Source organism: Festucalex cinctus, chromosome 8 (genome assembly GCF_051991245.1).
Source record: "Festucalex cinctus isolate MCC-2025b chromosome 8, RoL_Fcin_1.0, whole genome shotgun sequence".
Classification (NCBI taxonomy): domain Eukaryota; kingdom Metazoa; phylum Chordata; class Actinopteri; order Syngnathiformes; family Syngnathidae; genus Festucalex; species Festucalex cinctus.
Genome location: NC_135418.1, coordinates 24,216,387 through 24,235,446, shown reverse-complemented (window position 1 = coordinate 24,235,446; position 19,060 = coordinate 24,216,387). Strand labels below are relative to the sequence as shown.

The 19,060-nt window shown below is 41.6% G+C and overlaps 2 protein-coding genes across 3 annotated transcripts in view; one reads left to right on the top strand and one right to left on the bottom strand.

Annotated features, from left to right (window-relative positions):
* The window catches only part of tox2 (TOX high mobility group box family member 2), a 100,505-nt gene that overhangs the window by 52,273 nt on the left and 29,172 nt on the right, over positions 1 to 19,060 (top strand). For both annotated transcript variants that reach the window (XM_077530390.1, XM_077530389.1), the window contains exon 4: positions 11,396 to 11,722. In XM_077530390.1, the coding sequence (XP_077386516.1) occupies positions 11,396 to 11,722 (327 nt within the window). The remainder of the gene's footprint in view (positions 1 to 11,395; positions 11,723 to 19,060) is intronic.
* Positions 1 to 19,060, bottom strand: part of st7l (suppression of tumorigenicity 7 like) — a 116,628-nt gene that overhangs the window by 90,057 nt on the left and 7,511 nt on the right. The window contains exon 3 of the mRNA XM_077530388.1: positions 16,904 to 16,952. Coding sequence (XP_077386514.1) covers positions 16,904 to 16,952 — 49 coding nt within the window. The remainder of the gene's footprint in view (positions 1 to 16,903; positions 16,953 to 19,060) is intronic.

Below are 19,060 nucleotides of genomic sequence, written 5' to 3'. Positions count from 1 at the left end.
AAAAAATGAGAGAGTGAGAGAGAGAGCGCTTTCCATCTCTCTGCCGCCGCTACAAATATGCCTGCGCATCTTTTTGCTTTGTCTCCCTGTCCCTGCATTGTCAGCACGCGGGCTATAGAAATATTTTGGCAGGCTGCTGGTTGTTTTCATTTTCACAAAAGATGTATCTGAGGGGGGGGGGGGGGGGTGCAGTCGGTGGGAAACGGTGTGGAGAGACCGCGTCAAGTCAGGCGGACGTTTGAGCAAAAGTGGGATGCAAAGGGGACAGGATTGCTTTAGCGGGGAGGAGGAAAAAAAAAAAAAAAAGAAAACCAGTTGATGGGGAGGGAAGAGATCAATGTGCAGATGAGGTGAGTCAGGTGAAGGGAGGAATTGGGGTGAGGAATCAATGAGAAAGAGACGGGGGCAACCACTCCAGATCCCCCCCCCCCTCCTTCCAATCTAAACAGCGGGAGGAAGCTGTAAATCAAACTAATGTGGCCGAGCTCTAATTCAGACCAGCAGGGCCCGGACGCTGGCGCAGGGCGCCAAACGGCGGGAGTTTACAAAACGCCAGCGCTTTAATCAGCGCGCCGATCCAAAGATACCAGCCCACCCAAACCCCCCGCCCCAATCACTTCACTTCCTGTCAGTCTCACACGGCTTGAAGGTGGACCAATCGAAGCACGTCGACGTATCCAGACGTCGTCGGTTGTTTTGTTTTTTTTTGGACTCTGGGCAGCTGCCAGCAAGAGTATTACTCATCCCGACTGGAAAAGGTTGGAATGGGACTTTAATTCAGAACATGGAGGCACAAATGTGATAGATTTGTTAAAGGTTGGACATAAAAGAGTTCAGGGATCATGTTCTACAATGGCTCATCAGAAACATATGGTGGGAAGATGAGACACGCACGGGGGAGGGGAAAATTTCACCAACTCTGCGAGGGCAGAGAAACTGCGAGAGGAGCAGTCAGCTAACAATCGTGTCTTATCTTCGGAATCAGAAAATACTGCGACATTCTGAGGGTGAAAGCTGTGAAAAGGATAGCTGCAACACATTACATTGATTTTACAAGTCGGGAAAGGAAAAAATGAAGATGGAAGAATTTGAAGCTGTGTTGGACATTTTACGTCTAAAAAATAAATGGCTGTCAAGTTTCAATTTTGGAGAAAAAAAAATACACCGAAATATTTTTTAAAAACTGTTTTGCGGTTGTACTGCTATACAGTAGATTATTACCCAAAATGTTTAGGTTAAAAAAATTTTTTTTTAAATCCAGTGGAACCTGCGGTTGAGGAGGATGAATGAAGTGGATTCTGCAAATAGTTGCAATGAGAAGATCAAAAGATTGTGTGGTTGGGTTTGTCTCTGAGTAATTTAGCGATACATAATTGCTAGCCTGCTATAGACGGCAGCACGCTATCCATTTCGCTGGCAAAAGAGCCCATCTGTGTCATTAATCCGAGCAACAGAAAAGTCAATTCATTAGCCAGTAACTATATTTTCACCACATATATATTTTTTAATCAATTTAATTGTTGGAATGTAAATTATGGCCGGTGTTTAATCTCCCTGGGAATTGATTTAGCTACCTATAAACATTTTTCTTTCAGCCTGACGCCTCGCAAATTTAAACTACAGCAATGGCAAAGTTTGAAGACTAAATTCGTCATTTGCGCTAGACACGTTTTTTGTCAAGTTGCTGGACGTGCCAAAAGATCGATATCATAATTGTTTATTTAACCAGGTAAAAGACTCATTAAGATTTGAAACCTCGGTTCCAAAAGGCAGCAAAAAACGGTTTCACCAAAACACAAAAGACAGTCAAAATTAAATATGATCACGCACACCACAGAAAAACAAAAAATGTGGCTCTATGATTACACACTTCACTCATAAGATCCAATTGATCACGCTACAGTGCTTCTTGGCCTATCTGTGCTGCAGGGAATTTTGTGCATTCCGTCAAGTGAAGTCATCATCGTTTGACTGTTGTGATGGTACGTCGTGTGATTTCTTGATTATTATAATCCCTCATACGATGCCAAAAAAAAAAAAAAAACATTGGTCAGACGAATATGGTGTTCCACAGGGTTCAATTCCGGGGCCTTTGCTGTTTTCATTGTATCTGCTGGAAAAAAATCAAAAATAAATAAAAATAAATAATTATATATATATATATATATATATAAATAATTTTATTTTTTTGATAAGGAAGGGTTCTGTGAACGCGCATAGGAGGGGTTCAGGACTTCCAACAAGGTTTAGAACCACTATTTCAGATAGACAGAGTCATAAGTGAACTGGGCAAAAAGGCTTTTGAAATTGTTTGCCCAGTTCAGTTCTGACTGTGGAGCTAGATCTGTATGTAGTCCTGGGAACGCAGACCACATCAGCTGATCTTTCTACTCTTGTGAACACAAATATGTAAACAAAAGTCCAAGAACCGATTTATAAATAAAAGTCAGCCAGTGAGTGAGCGAGTCGCCGAACATACGTGGAAGGTTGCTGCCAAAACACGCAAACAGGGGAGTTCATTGACACTACCGGCGAGCTCGCCGCCAGCCTCGCGGCAAACAATGACAACCAAGAACACAAGGGCACAGATGTTAGCGTCCTGCTGGCACCAGCTGTGCCAGCCTCTGATACACAGCCTCATGGACTCGAGTCTCAGACTCGTAAACGGGGGGGCACTTAAGAGCCCAGTGACACCAACACAGCAGCCAAACAATGCGAGTTAAATGTATACTCGAAGGGGGGGGGGGGATAAAAAAATAAAATAAATAAAAAATCAGGCATATGTATGAAATGTGCCACAAAAGCCTTTCAAGGGCTATTACGCTCACAGGAACAGGCCGAGGATTTAACACCCCTCCGTTTGTTTAAAGCGCAGTTATTTGTGGGTGACAGGATCCTAACAATTCTGCGAATAATGCCGGTTTGTCTGCGTGACTGCACCATCAGCGCTCCCTTTGTTATTCTCCACATTGTTCCAGTCACTCAGTCCACACGCAGCAGGCTTCTTTTTTTTTGTACATTTTTTTTTTTTGTATTCTCCACTTACCTTTTCTTGCAACAATAATTTGTTTTGTCGTGCACGCACAGTAGCGCCATTGTGCCCATGCTAATAGCCGGTTCGGCGGTGGGAGGAAGAAAAGCAGATGACTGAACTCAGCTTTAAAAGAGAGTCGCGGTGATTTTGATTATTTTATTTGGATTGTATGCTCGAGCGCCCGCTGTGCCGAGCAGATAGTCGCCAATAAGTTAAAGAAGTGGAAGAGGAGTAAAGGGAAAGGGGGAATCAAATTGTACGCTCGCCAATGTAATCCTAAATGCGCCCTGTCAGGCAGTGACTGTGATTATGCTCCTCATTTGAAACATCCACTTCCTTCCTGTGCCTGCCCGCCAAACACACAGCAGCCTCAACAGGACCGAATCGCTCTTCACGGCGGAGCTGGCTCGTGGTTTGTTTTCATCACAGTTATTGGAAAAAAAAAAAAAAAAGTAAACATTTCAGCAGTTTTCACCCTTTCCGATCAGTTAGCAAAGATCTTATCGTGGGCGATTATCCTGTCATGCCGGTTGTGTTAATAAAGATTTTTCCATCACTGATCTGCTTGGAAAACAGTGGTCAAAAAACGGCTGATAATTGGTCTAGCTTTGTTTTTTGTTTTTTTAACATTTTGTGTCCCAAAGACGTATTTATACGTTTGTTTGTTTGTGTTTGTTTGTTTGTGTGCTAGAGAATACAGAAGGCTTTGATGCAGCCTCTCAACTGCAAAGAACGGTTGCAGAAATGGTAGTTATTACACAAACTGCCAGCAGAACAAAGGATATCAACCAGGGCCATGTTGAAAAAAAGCTCAATTGCTCACAATTCTAAATAAGATTTGTGAAAATTGATTAAATGTAGCTATATTCTAATGCTAATTGCTGCAAAACGGGAACAGATAGAAATATATATTTTTTTTTTCCTGATGAAACAAGAGACTTTAATCTTTCTTTTGATGGGTTCCATTTTTTTATAAAAATAGAACACCTTGCAAAATCAGTCAAAAACAGCTGGGAGCGAACAGGATTGCTTCTGTGAAAATGGCTGCGAGCGAATGAGGTAAGAGCGAGATTTCATTCCCGATCTGCTTGGAAAATGGTCAAATCAGTTCTCTCTACCGACCCCATGATCGTGGCATGAAACAATGACACTAATTTGGGGTGCATAGATACCACCAATCATGCTGAATTTAAGCATGTTTCCCTTCTTTCCGAGCAAAGTCAGAAAATACCTGATTGTCACATATCTGAAAGATTATCCTGAGCGATTATCCTGTGCTATAGGGTGTGTTGCGGATCGACAAACGTAACCCTGTTAAAAATATACAGTGGCCAATCTTCTTGTATGTGGTGAACCCTCCCATCCAATCAAAGTATGTAGAGACCTGATCACATGATCTCTCTCCTGAAATTACTCTGAGCAATTATCGTTTGCTGTGGAATAGATTGAGAGCGATCATTCCCTGGTATGCTCAGGAAATGCTTGGGGCCAAAAATGGTCAATTGTTCTGTATGTACCTTAATATGCAATTGTTGACACATGGGAGCGGTGGACATTATAGTACTGAGGACAATCTCACTGGTGATTGTGTTAAGATTACGGATCGTGGACCGAAAATATTTGTTGGGGGGTGCGGACGATGGACAACGTGGAGAATACTATTTGGATTAGGGGTTAGAGTTAATAGTCATCATCCGTCGACGGTGGCCGATGACATGCGGCGATTACGATTTATTGACGGTGGAGGGAATGTAGGTTGACCGGCACAAAAATGAACTGTCAGATCTGGAAACTCTCGAAATTCCGGATGGCCCCTCCGATCATGGTGAGGATGCAGATGATATTTACATATCTCTGGCACAGGTAGGGGAACTGAACCTGTGCCTTCATAGGGACAGTGTTGCCTTCTGGATGTACTGGATGTAAAATGGATGGATGGATATTACAAATGTCTGTGTTCCTGCTACACACTAATCAAAGAGAAGAAGCGGCAGTGGGAAGCTAAAGCAGCAACACAAGCACACGGGAGTTTGTGTTTATTATTTGATAAGGCCTCTCTCGTAACCTCGGCACATGTTGGGCAGTCGCCCTGGCTCGGCTTCAGCTGGGCCGCGTGCCACTTTAAATTAGTTGCCGGCCGAGCGGGGGATGGCCCGCCCTCATCTTTTCGCAACATGCATTAGTACGCCACTCAGAGCCGCGTACCGCCCGAGGTTAAACACAAATTATATCATTTCTGTCGTCCAATCAAATCACGCCGACCCCTTCTGACTCGCCGGGCACGTAATGAAATATGACATGGCGCAAACGCGGCTGACGCTAATCGGCCCTGACGCGCCATCAGATGGCGCGACCCCGTGAACCCGTCTGACGAGTGAGACGAGCGGTGGGAACGGGATACAACGCCGGGAAGACGGAAAGGAGACATGAAAGACTGAAACCATTGGTGATGGAGGATGTATGAAATTAGAATGGCATTTTATTTCTTTTTGTTGCTGGGAGTTTCAGCTGGGTATACACATCCGACAATCGGATTACTGGTGACTTTAATCAGAACTCAGCAAACGTCTGATTGTCGGATGTCTGTAAAAGATGATCTCGAATTATTACCCAGTGATGTATGGTAAGATTTTTTTTTTGCACTTGTGTTTATTTAGTATATCCATCCATCCATTTTCTTAACTGGTTGCTCATCAGAAGGGTCGCAGGGGTGCTGGAGCCTATCCCGGCTGGCTTCGGGCATTAGGCGGGGTACACCCTGAACTGGTTGCCAGCCAATCGCAGTTATTTAGTACAAGTTAATCCTAAATCAGAGTGAGCTGTTTTGTGTTTTATTATGAACTTAAGTCCTCTATTACAAAGATACTTTTCTTCCTTTTGTTAGAAATTAACAATCTACAATGATGACATTAGTTTAATAGAAATTTCATGCAAAGTTGTGGTTTGTATTGGGCGTCTCCCAAGTTATTCACCAAAATAAAAACAAGGAGAATGTTTACAACCAAATTGGAGTTACCAGTTCTTCAATTTCTATTTCTTCTTAATTAGTAAGCAAAAGAGCAAACGTGGACATCTGCATGTTTGGACTGTTCCCTTTAATTATTGCACCGTTATTGCCTTCATGCTCCCTCTTATAAAACCGCTCAAGCCACAGGGTCGCATCATGTCTTCACGAGACCCCGTCGGCGAGATAGCAGCATGACCGTGTACATCAGGCACCAGAAGGGAGGCAGGGGAAGCAAAAAAAAAAAAAAAAAAAAAAAAAAAAAAAAAAGGTATAGAGTAGCTGTAAGCGGACGCCTGGCGCTTGTCACCCTTTGCTGTACTCCCGCCAAGGCAGCCTTTGTAGTGCCTCTGACATGATCGCGTGGCAGAAGATCAGCTCTGGCTTTAATTAAGCCCGACTTGACAGCGAACAGAGATGGATGGCGTTGTAGAACGGGCCTCTCCGCGTTCCATGTAAAAGTGGGACTCTCGGAACACTATAAACAAGACCCATTTGTAAATAAACGGGGAAAGAAGATGAGATAAAGTGTGCCCGACTTTGTCTGGTTGCCTCTTTGGAAGCTGGTAGCGTAGCATCACAAGGTAATGGAAGCGTGAGTGGGGTTTGAAGTGGAATTCAACAGTGTGACGAAGCCTTCCAATGGGCAGCAAAGTGCACACTAGTGTTCACTGTTCAGACGGATCTGTCCCACTCACAACAGACGCAATAAAGGGTACTTTATTTTTTCAAATGTACAGTCGTGTTCGCCTAACCCGAACCTGAAGACAGCGCTTGTGTTGTCACTTCAGTCAATGGAAGTGGCTGGTAAAGAGCTGGGAACACACGAACCAATAAATCGGACCGATTTTGATCCCGATTCACATCAAAGTCAGCATTATTTTCCTCTATTTTCCCAATAGTACAAAAACCTAAAACTTTTCTTCTAAAAACAACTCCATTACCGCTGGGCACTATTTTTCTGTTCATTCGTATCACTGCGCGTAGGGCTGGGTATTGCCGCCAACGTCACGATACGTATCACGATACAGGGGCCACGATACGATACGTATCGCGATACATATGTATCCCAAATAAGACACTTTTTTTTTTTTTTTTAAACAAAATATAGGAAAATTGGTACACTAAGACACATGCCATGTTAAGTTTATCAATAAATAAATGTTGACATTCTTCCTCTGCTTTCATTTTTCTTAGCAAGACGCAGTGTCCAATCACCGGTGAGCTATTTTTGCATTAATTGAAGGCAATTAACTTCAAAGACGCTTCTGGTTTTTATTTTTTAGGTACAATGCAAGCCGCAAAGGCAAACGTGAACTGCCGATTTAAAGTTAACAAGCAATATGGATTCTGACGCCTGCGTATCGATACGTGTATTGTAATGCGGCCTGCAACGATATATTGCCGTATCGATATTTTGAGCACACCCCTAACTGCGCGTCACTCTGTATACAGCTGATAGACGCGCTGCATACAGCTAACAGGCGCGTCTTCCGCCTTCGAAAAGACAAACAACTTAGCCAAGATTAGTGCGCGTCTAACAGCTGTACGCAGGGCGCCGCGCAGTGATACGAACAAACAGAAAAATAGTGCCCGGCGGTAATGGAATCTGGCGAAGTTTTGTGATGCAAATGTATCAAATTGTTTTTCGAAGAAAAACGCTCTATTTCCGTGACCCAAGCCAACTTGCCGGACTACTTTCCTCTCGACCAAAACCGGACCAGAAGTCGTGTCACGGAACGCTGCCAGGGGTAAGTCAGTGCTGATCGCACACTACTTGAGGTGAAGATGCAATACAGATTCATGTCCAAAAATCCGAACTATCCTTTTAAGTTCACGGTCAACAATGAAATTGGTCGAGCCGTGGACTTCGTTTGTGACATCAACCAAACGATAGTTCGCCTGCTAAGTGTGAAGTGACGTAATTTAAGCTCTGTTACTCAAACAGCAGCACCAACCGAGCAACTCTGCAACAATGACATACGGTTCCTCCAAAACTTTGTATTTGATTACATTCTAGGGAGTTAGTGGACATGTTTGTTCTCTCTCTCTCTCTCTTTCTCTCTCTCTCTCTCTCTCTCTCTCTCTCTCTCTCTCTCTCTCTCTCTCTCTCTCTCTCTCTCTCTCTCTCTCTCTCTCTCTCTCTCTCTCTCTCTCTCTCTCTCTCTCTCTCTCTCTCTCTCTCTCTCTCTCTCTCTCTCTCCCTCTCTCTCCCTCTCTCTCCCTCTCTCTCCCTCTCTCTCCCTCTCTCTCTCTCTCTCTCTCTCCCTCTCTCCCTCTCTCCCTCCCTCCCTCCCTCTCTCCCTCTCTCCCCCTCCCCTCCCTCTCCCCTCCCCCTCCCCCTCTCTCTTTCCATCTCTATCCAACCATCCGTATGTACAACACAAGACAGATACAGATTTTTTTTTTTTTTTTGTTGCTTGTTTCAACATCCATTTTCAACTTGATCTTTATGTATTATCGTCGTAAATATTACATGATAGGATTATTATACGGCGTAATCACGTTTTGTCCTGGATGCCGGTACATGTAGGCATCCTAACAATAATCTAATAAGAGAGAGAAAAAAAAAAAGTGCAGCTAATGAGCCATTAGCCGCAGTCAATATCATCTCCAGAAGGCCTTGACTGCGCAGGCAAGGCTACAGAGGGAGGATTAGATGTGTGCCAAAATAAAAAGACAAGCTGGAGCGCTCCCCAATCAATGATATTTCCTCGCTCGGTCCCACGCCAACTGTCTCTTCATCTGTTTCCCTCCGACGGAAGGTGCGCTGCAATGCAACTGTTACGGTCCAGAGACGCGGCGCTTAATTAAAATGTTACAGGCGGCCACCGCAGCTCCCACTGTGGGAGCCAAGTTCCCCGGTTCTCAGTCAAATCATAACCCAGATCGTATATAATTGAACGGTGCAGTAAAAATTCTTCATTAATTCTCATTTTCATTCCAAGGAAGCATTTGGAGTATACTTTGAAAGAAAGAAGCTACTGTAGATAGTACAGTACAGTATATGCATTAGCCAGAGTGCAATTTTGAATGCAAAAAGAAAAAGAAAAAAAAAACATCCATGCACAATGGAGATATCTGATTCATCCATTCACAATCCAACTGGGGACGTCCTTGGCATATTTACATTTGATCATTCGCGCTCGTCCTCATCCAAAGCCGGAAGCTATCGTTACTTTTGTAGATGCACACTTAGACAAACGTCAAACAACAAGTCCGATGAACACGCTCCACGATCACTCAAAGATGGCACCCGTCGGGGCACAATGGCGAGGGACGCACACAATGGCTTGGATGTTTACAGCGGACAATCCCATTTCCTTCCAACAATTATGAGGGAAATTGAATCTCAGGAAATGTTGCTTTTTCTCATCCATTAGACCAAACAATAACAAGTAATCCCCAAAGGTTTGCACAAAAACAAAACAAAAAACAAAAAGAAGAAAAAACATCTGTCTTCAAAGGCCAAAAAAATTCATGTCAACCTTTCAAGAGACTGGAGGTGATCACCTTGTTTCTTTGTCATTAAGTGGAAGGGAAGAGGATAAAAATGTCCAATGAAAAGCCTGCTTCAAAAAGGATTTCAAATGCATTTCAACTGCTGAAAGTTACAACATGCTCTCGCTCACTCATGTGTAAAATGAGGCAGCTGTTCTATTAGCGGCATTGCACGCGCTTTGTTTTGTTTTGTTTTTTTCCATTGGATGGCCATGAAACATCACAGAGCGCAATCTCTCAAAACACACAATAGTTGAGTATTTGTGTTTTTAAAAATGGTTTTTATTTTATTTATTATATAAAAAGTCATATACATAATGTAATTGTATACATGGGATGTTTATTTATTGGATAGTTTTACACTGGCAAATTTTTTATTGAAAATTTTGCACCTGAGTTCCGCAGGTAGTCCTCGTTTTTAAATTGTTTTTTTTTTTTTTTTTTATATATATTTGTTTTACTGTATTTATTTTATCATGGATTAAATTCACATTATGTAATGTTATTAAACATGTATTTTAGTATTTTATTTAATATATATAGGTTAAAAAAATAGTTAATTTTTTTTCTAATTTAATTTAATTTCAGATAATACATACCCCTGAGGCATATCACATTTGTGTTTATTTTACCGTTTTTAATGTTTGATTTTGTTTTTTCTATTTATTTATTGTATTTTTTCTGAATAACTAAGTGTTATTCCAAAAGATTTTAATTTTAGATTGCATTTTAGGATATTACGCAGTGGAATAGCAGAACACGGCGAACAATGTGCTCACCTTGAGGAAGAAAAACGACAACGTGTCACATTGTTCTCTCTCTTTCACTCTCTCTCACTCACCCATCTTCCTTTTTTCCTTCTTCTTCTTCTCCTAAAAGTATCTGCAGCCGAGATAAATGACCACTCTGCCGCCAAGCATGACAGCCTACACAAAGATGATATTGAATTGATTTGAGAAATGTTGCCGGACTGACTGTTTGATGTATGCCGCATGACGTGAATCATAAAAATTCTATTAAAAAACCCTTGAATGGCTGACACCGGAATATTATTTGTGATGATTAATTTGACACAGTCATTACAATGGGAGTCGTTTCAGCTCGAGATTGCTTTTTCGCTCCCTGTTGACTCCCCTGGCTTTTTTTTTTTTTTTTTTTCTCTCTCCGGGTCTCTTTGTGGAGCTGATTGGACACGCCGTGTTAGCGTTCAAATACGTTTTGGGGTTTTTTTGCGAGAAATGACATGAAACAAAATTTTTGTTGAAAGCGCGAGTAGAGGTTTTTGAGAAGTGCAACAGCAGTCTGCAAAACACCTCTGGGGAGGGGTACAGGGTCACGCAAGGCGGATGAATGCGAGAGAACGAATTGCTTGCATACCGATAATCTGACCGAATTTGAGCTTTTTCCGATCAAAGTCAACAAACGCCCGATTAGATGTCTAACTCATTTACTCCCAATAACGTATAAATACGTTTTTATGTTCTAAGTGTCCCAAAGACGTATTTATACGTTTTTTTTATGCTAGCTCTTCTAATGCTAATTGCTGCAAAACGGAAACAGATAGAAACATACTTTTTTTTTCCTGATGAAAGAAGAGACTTTAATCTTTCTTCCATTCTTTTATAGCAATAGAACACAATATTCTGTGGGCCTTGCAAAATCGGTCAAAATCCAGTAAAACAACCGGGAGCGAACGGGATTGCTTCTGTGAAAATGGCTGGGAGCGAATGAGCAATTATCTTGTGATGTAGCGAACATCACTTCTCTCTCCCAAAGTCAGCTGGGATAGCCTCCAGCTCACCTTCTTCCGGGTCAAAACGTCTCAAAAACCACCAACGTGTCTCCGTCTTCCTCAGAACTACTCAGCTCAGACTGGCGGCGGCAGCGGAAGCAACGGCGGCGGAGCGGGAGGCAGCGGCAGAGGCGGCGGAGGTGGCGGCGGCGGGACGGCCAACGTCAACGGAGCCGGGGACGAAGACTACGAGATCCCTCCCATCACTCCGCCCAACCACCCGGAGCCTCCTCTCCTGCACCTGATGGAGCACGACTCCACGGGCTACCTCTGCCACTCGCTGTCGCACAACGGTCTCATCAACCCGTATTCCTACCCGGAGCTTCCCACGCTCATGATGTCCAACATGCTGGCGCAAGACGGCCAGCTGGTCTCCGGCCAGATGCCGTCGGTGAGTACAGACACTCGGACGCCGGATAGACCAGTGATTCCCCAACCACAGGACAGGTTGGGGAAACACTGGGTTACATGGTTGAGTTTGACAACATTTCAAGATTTCTTTTGAGGGGTTGGGCCTGTTTCATAAAAATTAGGAACTGTCCACCCTATTATCCTCTACTGTGGGGTGTCCTTGGGGTGCAGCGAGAGGATTGAGATGAGCCAAATATTTGAGTATGTTTCGTTTATCAGAAGCTACGAAAGGCTGTAGAGGCCAAGATGTGCCAGAAAGATGCTACGCTCATAGATACCTATGGTAGAGGTTCCTCTTAGCCAATGGGATGGCAGAAAGATGCTAGATAATAGCCATAGCTGAAAGTATGTTGCGTTCGGTACTGTATTTTTACCTTTCATATCTTGAAATTTCTTTGTAACAAGAGGCAATATTTTCCCTTTGAGGCGTTTCGTAACTCGAAAATTTCGTATGAAGAGACGTTCGTAAGTAGAGGTACCACTGTACTTAGCTTTTGTTTCTTATATAGCATTTTTACGTAGACTTGTCGTGGCTTGGGATCTTGAAAATTTGTGTGGTGGGTGCATTATGTTTCTATTTTCAGTAATCAGCAACAGCTTGACTTGGCTATGTATAGTATCTTTCGCGATTCTGCATTTCACATTAGCGATTAGCGTTAGCTTATCCATCTTCCGATGTTCTCGCTTGCTAAGAAACTCCTTGTTTGCCTTTGATGAAAGTGATACTTGTTAGTAGGGTAGTTTGTTTGTCACCATTTGTCTTTTTGCTGCTTTGCACGGACTTACATATGATATACCGTATATATAAGTGTTGTGTAGAAAGCTAGCATAGCACCAAGCGTTCTCAAGGAAATGACATCTGGAGAATGGGTGAGTGTGATGCAGGGATGTAACGATATCCAAACATAACAATGTGATGAATATCATGATATGACCCTCACGATAATTATCACGATATTGTGGGGAGGTTGGCGATATGATAAAAACTCATGATACTGTATAAAAACGATATTGTAAAAAAATAAATAAAAAGAGCTAATATTGGGGGGGGGAAAAATACAACGTTGTGTTTTTGTACATAAATAACAGCAATGATGGAGAAATAGACGTGGCTATGTCATTGTCATGTGCCCCTATTGGCTCAGCGGTACAAAGTATCATGGCCTCTGTAGTTTACAATGTTATGTTCAGCGGAGGCGGGCCAGAGGCAAGTATTGTTTTTGACAGATGTTGAAAAATATTTGCTAAAATGACTTATAGGAGTGCTAAATGCCGCAGTGACCAAAACATTCCCAATTAAAATTCAACTGCACTAATATACTAACCATTAGAGGGTACCAGAACTGCACAAATGGAATACAATCTCACCATTTTAAACAGATAACGACAATATTGTGGCGACTTAAATATCGCAATATCACGCTATTGCCATTTTCGTTACTTCACTAGTGTGACCTGGACACAATGATTTATTTTTATTTTTTTCAAACACTATGGAGCTGGTTGGTGTGAATTCCTTAAAAACTGCAAACTTGACGATCTCAAACTCGCATTGTTTGAGATCACAATTTCGGTCCTAAAACAATAAATCATTCAGCCCGAATGCCCACATCTGTACAGCTTTCTGTTACGCTTCCAGTCTCTTTTTGCATCTCTTTCATATTATAGCTGTATCCAAAATTGTGTATAGATGAAATACATGATTTTGGTGGCAGTACAAGAGCTTTAATTTCAGTATGTGTACTGCATATGCAGATTTGTCGTCGTAATATCCGGTGATAACCATCATTTGTTTGCCGTTTTTAGAGATGGATTAATCCAAATGAAAGGAAGGTATAGCTGACAGCAATTTAGATACTTTAAATAGCTTCTCGATGTTTCTTCGGTGCACAAGTTTCTCTTTTTTTCCCTCTCTCTCTCTCTTTCAAGCTTGGCTGCTGAAAATCAGAAAGGTCTAAATCAAATAGTCTGCTGCCTGGCGAAGCTACCAAAGCGTAGCAGAGCAAGGTTCATTTGCGCGGAGAAGGAATTTCTATTAAATCTCTGCCTCATCTTGACACACTCTGCCGAACGGAGTAATTAAGCAAACTCCGAAGTTCAAACACAAGGCGGCGTCGATACAAACCGCTCCACGGACAGTAAAGAGGGTTAATTCTTAATTTCGGGCTCTCCGAGATGAGATGATTTCATTTTTGCGGAGGTGGACGCTGCGCCGTGGCCCTGCATGTGTATGCGTGTGCGCGTGCACCATAAACAATATCTCTGCTGTTGAAATGGATCCACTACATCTGGAGGTCAGGGGCTTATATTCAATCTTGAGCACGTTGAGAAAAAAAAAAAAAAATCCATTAGGGTTCATCTTTCCTGCATCAGCCATTCTATTGTGGTGCTGCAGTGAGATCTGTTTTCATCAGGCAGATTCAATACGTGAGCTGGGCAATGAAAAGAAGAGTGCAATAGACTTGGGTGGAGAGAGTGGAGATGGAAGGACGGGGGGGGCGAAATTGCAAAGAGGTGACTCTTATTCTAAATGAGCATATGTGGATTTCATCATTGTGTATTTTAGAGGTAATTCACTTGAGTGAAATAACATCGAGCTCGGGATGGTGCATGTACAAGGGCGATGAGAGTTTCGTCGCAGGTGCTCGCATAAAAGCATAAAGTAAATGGGCTAATTATGCGGAGGAATGAGTGGAGGAATGAGTGGAGACCTATTGCGGTGATAGGTAAACATATTCAGGGAGCTATTCGATACACAAGAGGCAGCGCATGTTTAGTTTGCTGAAGTTTAGATTGCGTTTTCTCTGGCTGGATTTTCACTCCCGGGTTAATGGCAACAATCACATTTTTTCACTCCCAAGTGGCTCTATTTGGATATACATTAATAGTGATTGGATGGAATGTGATATTTTCAGATCGGAATCAAGTCTCGTCCAAATATGGAGAAAAATATGATGTGTATCGGGTGAATGGTGAAAGGTCACACATGATTCTGAACTGTAACATTAGCATAGCAGCTAACACAAGAAGTGTCCTCGCTGGTCCATTTCTGATCCACGGTTGCCATGACAACGGTTACAGACACTCCTCAACAACAGTTTTGTTTTAATGGTTGAACATATATATCATAACAGGATGCAGGAAAAAAAAAAAGTCTCATACCTGAAACAACACGGGAAGTCAGCCCATTTTGGTTAAAAGTAGGGATGTAACCATATCCAAACATCACGATATGATATTATCACGATATGAAGGTCACGATACGATAATTATCGCGATATTGTGGGGGCGTTGGCGACATTTAAAAAAAGATCACAATATTGTAAAAAAAAAAAAAAAAAAAAAAGAGAGCTCATACTAAAAAAAAAAAAAAAAAGCACAATATTGTGCTTTTGTACATAACAGCAATGCACATAAACAACCTAGAATCTCTAATAACAATATTGAGGCACTTACTTGCTAATGCAAGCACACATTGATCGCTTCACAAGCAAGTTAGGTTCCCCTTCATCTGGCAATTAGCATAGATTTTAAACATCGAAGGCCAAAACATCCCTAATGAAAATTAAATTGCACTAATAAACTAGCCACTCGAGGGTGCTAGAACTGCACAAATGGAAATCAACCTGACTTTTTTTTAACAGATGCGTTCTTTTAAATATCGTGAACATGACGACGACGATATTGTGGAAGTTTTAATATCACGATGTTGCCCTTATCGTGACATCCCTAGTTAAAAGTAGCCATTTTGGGTGAATGCAAGGGCTTGACTTTGACAAGAGGAAATTCACCCAAATGAAACCAAATCAGAAGCGGGTATCCATCCAATGATAAATTGCCAAGCTTTTCCGCCTATGTAATCTGATGTGGGCGGAGCTTAGCATCAAATTATGATCATTTCAACGATTCATTTTCCAAGTAACATTGACCATTATTCTTGAATTTTGTCGCTGACTTTTAACAACATAAAAAATAATAATAATTTAAAAAAAATAAAACAATAAATTGCTTAATTTTGTTAATGCTATTTTATATTTGGGGGGGTTCTGAAGCCTCCATGAAGCTCCGCTGTACTCTACGAGGCCTCTGTGTCCATGCCCGACTGTCATTGCATCTCCAGATTCCAAAAGACATTAGACATTTAATAGCCGCGCTCAGGTTGCACTGATCTTATCAAAGCAGCCGAGCGGAGATGCTCATCGCTGCCGGACTCACCGAGTAGCCTTGTTGTCCGTCTGTTATCCCGGACTTCGACAACAAAAAACAAAAAAAAAGGGAACACAAACCACATGCTTCTTCATATCACATGCATAACATCACAATTGTGTTGGCCACCATCTATTTGAATGGGAGCGCTTCATTTTCTATTAAGCCTTATTGAAAGAAAGAAAAGAAAGAAAAAAAAAAAAAAGACGCCTCTGAAATTTAAATGACCTCGGCCTCTTTAGCTCAATGGCGCGGGAGATATTAGCTCTTGTCAGTGTGCCTCCAGTGTGCTCGTTTGAATACGGAGCAGATGATGAATGTAGAATCATACCGGGAGACGTCCGCGCATAGCCTGCTACATATTAGCATATCGTCGGGCTCACTCGCGTTTTGTTTACTTGACTTTATACACAGATGATAAGTGTTCCGGTTTGGCCCTATTTTCTGACGAGATGTTGCCATTTGATCAAAAATATTCCGGAAACGACGAGGTGACTAAGTTGGAGTTTATAAGTGAATCTGTAACAGGATTATAAACTTTCATGATAGTAAGTCTATTTTATTTTAACTTTTTTTTTTTTATTATTTAGTTTTGTCATGTTTGTTAGTATTAGGATTTGTTTTACTTTCATTTTTATTACTTTAATATTAGTTTTAGGCGTTTTTATTGACAAATATTTATGTAATATTTAGCAAGACTTTAAAAAAATCACGAGATCGATCAATAGATAGATAGATATGTATCAAGATATGTAGCAACAATATGTACAATATGGCACACTGAAGTTCATATTAAATTGAATTTCAAATGTAATTCAAGTATTTAAAATGACTTTATTGTCTTTATGGGCACTCGCTTTTTTGCCCTCCACAATCTGAGCCCTCCTGCATGTGCACGCCACTCTATTAGCAAGACTCCGCCCCCGGTTGTCATGGTAACAAATGCCAGACTTACCCTTGGTCCAGCTGTAATGTGCGTGATGAGAGCTGTGTCACGTGGTGACCTAAACAAGAAAGAAAATAGTGCAGTCATAATTGATCATTGTGTATTTTTGCAAAGGTTGAGAAAAGTGCTCATCATAAAATGGATCTTTTGAATCATTATTTTTCAGATTTGTCTCTGAACATGATAAAATGGTTCCGTGCCCGAGGTCACTCATCATATTAATCCCATCATGTTAAATTGCCCCACGCGTTTTTTTTTTTTCTTCTTCTTCTTCTACTCCACAATGGCTTTGTTTTTCCTGGTGAGCAATGAAGTGCTCCTGGCAGGTGTTGGCGGCTCAGCTGAGCCGGCGCGAATGAAATTTGAGCGGCGATGTCAAGTGAACTTGTCACAGACAAGCTGCTGTGAATTAATGAGGAAAAAATGGGGCAGAGGTGTGTTGAAAAGCGTTTCCGCTTCACTATCAATGTTTCTGCAAACAAGAAACATGCCGGATTTAAGATAAGCTGATGACACAAAAGAGAGAAGTGCATGCGACTTTTCCAATTTCAAAGTACAATATATTACTTGATGGACTTTCTACTTTTTGAATCTTCTTTTTCTTCTTCTGGACTTTCTTTCCCATCCTTTCAAATGAGGAAAGAAAAAAAAAAAAAAAAAAAAAAAAGATTCTTTGAAGTCATTTGGTGTCGGGGATTAGAGAGCATGTGCAGAAAAATGATGGCAAACGCGTCGGGTGCTTTTCTCTACAGTTCATTGAGTCCTTGCGACACAGTGGAACTTCGTTATTACTATTATTGTAGTATTATTTCATATTGTACTACATTACAATGTATAACAGTCACTGCCCGCAAATAGAGGGGATAGGAAGGAACCGGCAAACAACCTACAAATAGCAGAATCCACATATAATTCACAGCCATTGGAACCCAAAAATTTCAGAAAAAAAAAAAATGTTGAAAAAGATTCATATTCAAATATTTTTTTTCCGCAAATATGTTTTATTGTACAGTATATGATATTGTATTATCAAACTGTAATATATTACAAATATTATTATTATTATTTTAAATGAGATATTTTAAATATGTAAATCAGTGCTCCTCAATTCTTTTTTGTTAAGCCAGGATGAAGAAAATATTTCGCACTCCCTCAGCTCTAAAACTAAAACTTGTTTTAAGTACACATCTGCAAGCAGGAGCTAATACTCCTTGCACTCTCTGACAATGAGAGCGCCACTGCCACCTACTGTAGTGGATGTGCAATTGCACCTTATGCTAGTACAGCCAAAATAAATAAATAAAATTCCCTGAGGTTGCACACGCCCCACTATTTGAGTAGGATATATTTTATTGTTATGTATGGAATTGCATGATATATCTTCTATATCATATTTATACATAATCACAAATATTCAAATTGTCATTTATTTTGCATAAATGAAGCTTGAGTGTCCAAACACAGAAATTGTACAAGCCAAGAAAGGTTCCTTGGATTTATGTAACACATTCATGTTTTCCACTTCCTCATTTTAGTACTGCTCTGGTAAAGCCTGGCTAATAAAAGGCTCCTATTAATATGTCCTGTTGCCTAGCGACGGCAGGCAGCGAGTAATAGCATTCTGTGGAAAAATAGATGACCGATAAGGAAGAATTCAATTCTTTTCTCATCTCCTGGGAGAAAGTGGCTTATTTTTTTTTTTTTTCTTCCTTCTTCTTCCCGGCAGTGTGATATGAAACTGTAGTTGTACATTAAGAAATGGCAGTTATTTTCCATTCTCATCATTTTAAAGGGATATTTATTGCCGCTTAGGTTGGCGGCTCATCTTTTTTTGCGTTATAAAAGTCAATTAGCGGCACGGTAGACGAGTGGTTAGCACGTCCGCTTCTCAGTTCTGAGGTCTCCGGTTCGAGTCCAGGCTCGGACCTTCCTGGGTGGAGTTTGCATGTTCTCCCCGTGCCCGCGTGGGTCTTCTCCGGGTACTCCGGTCTCCTCCCACATTCCAAAGACATGCATGGCAGGTTAATTGGGCGCTCCGAATTGTCCCTAGGTGTGCGTGTGAGTGTGGATGGTTGTTCGTCTCTGTGTGCCCTGCGATTGGTTGGCAACCAGTCCAGGGTGTCCCCCGCCTACTGCCCAGAGCCAGCTGAGATAGGCGCCAGCAGC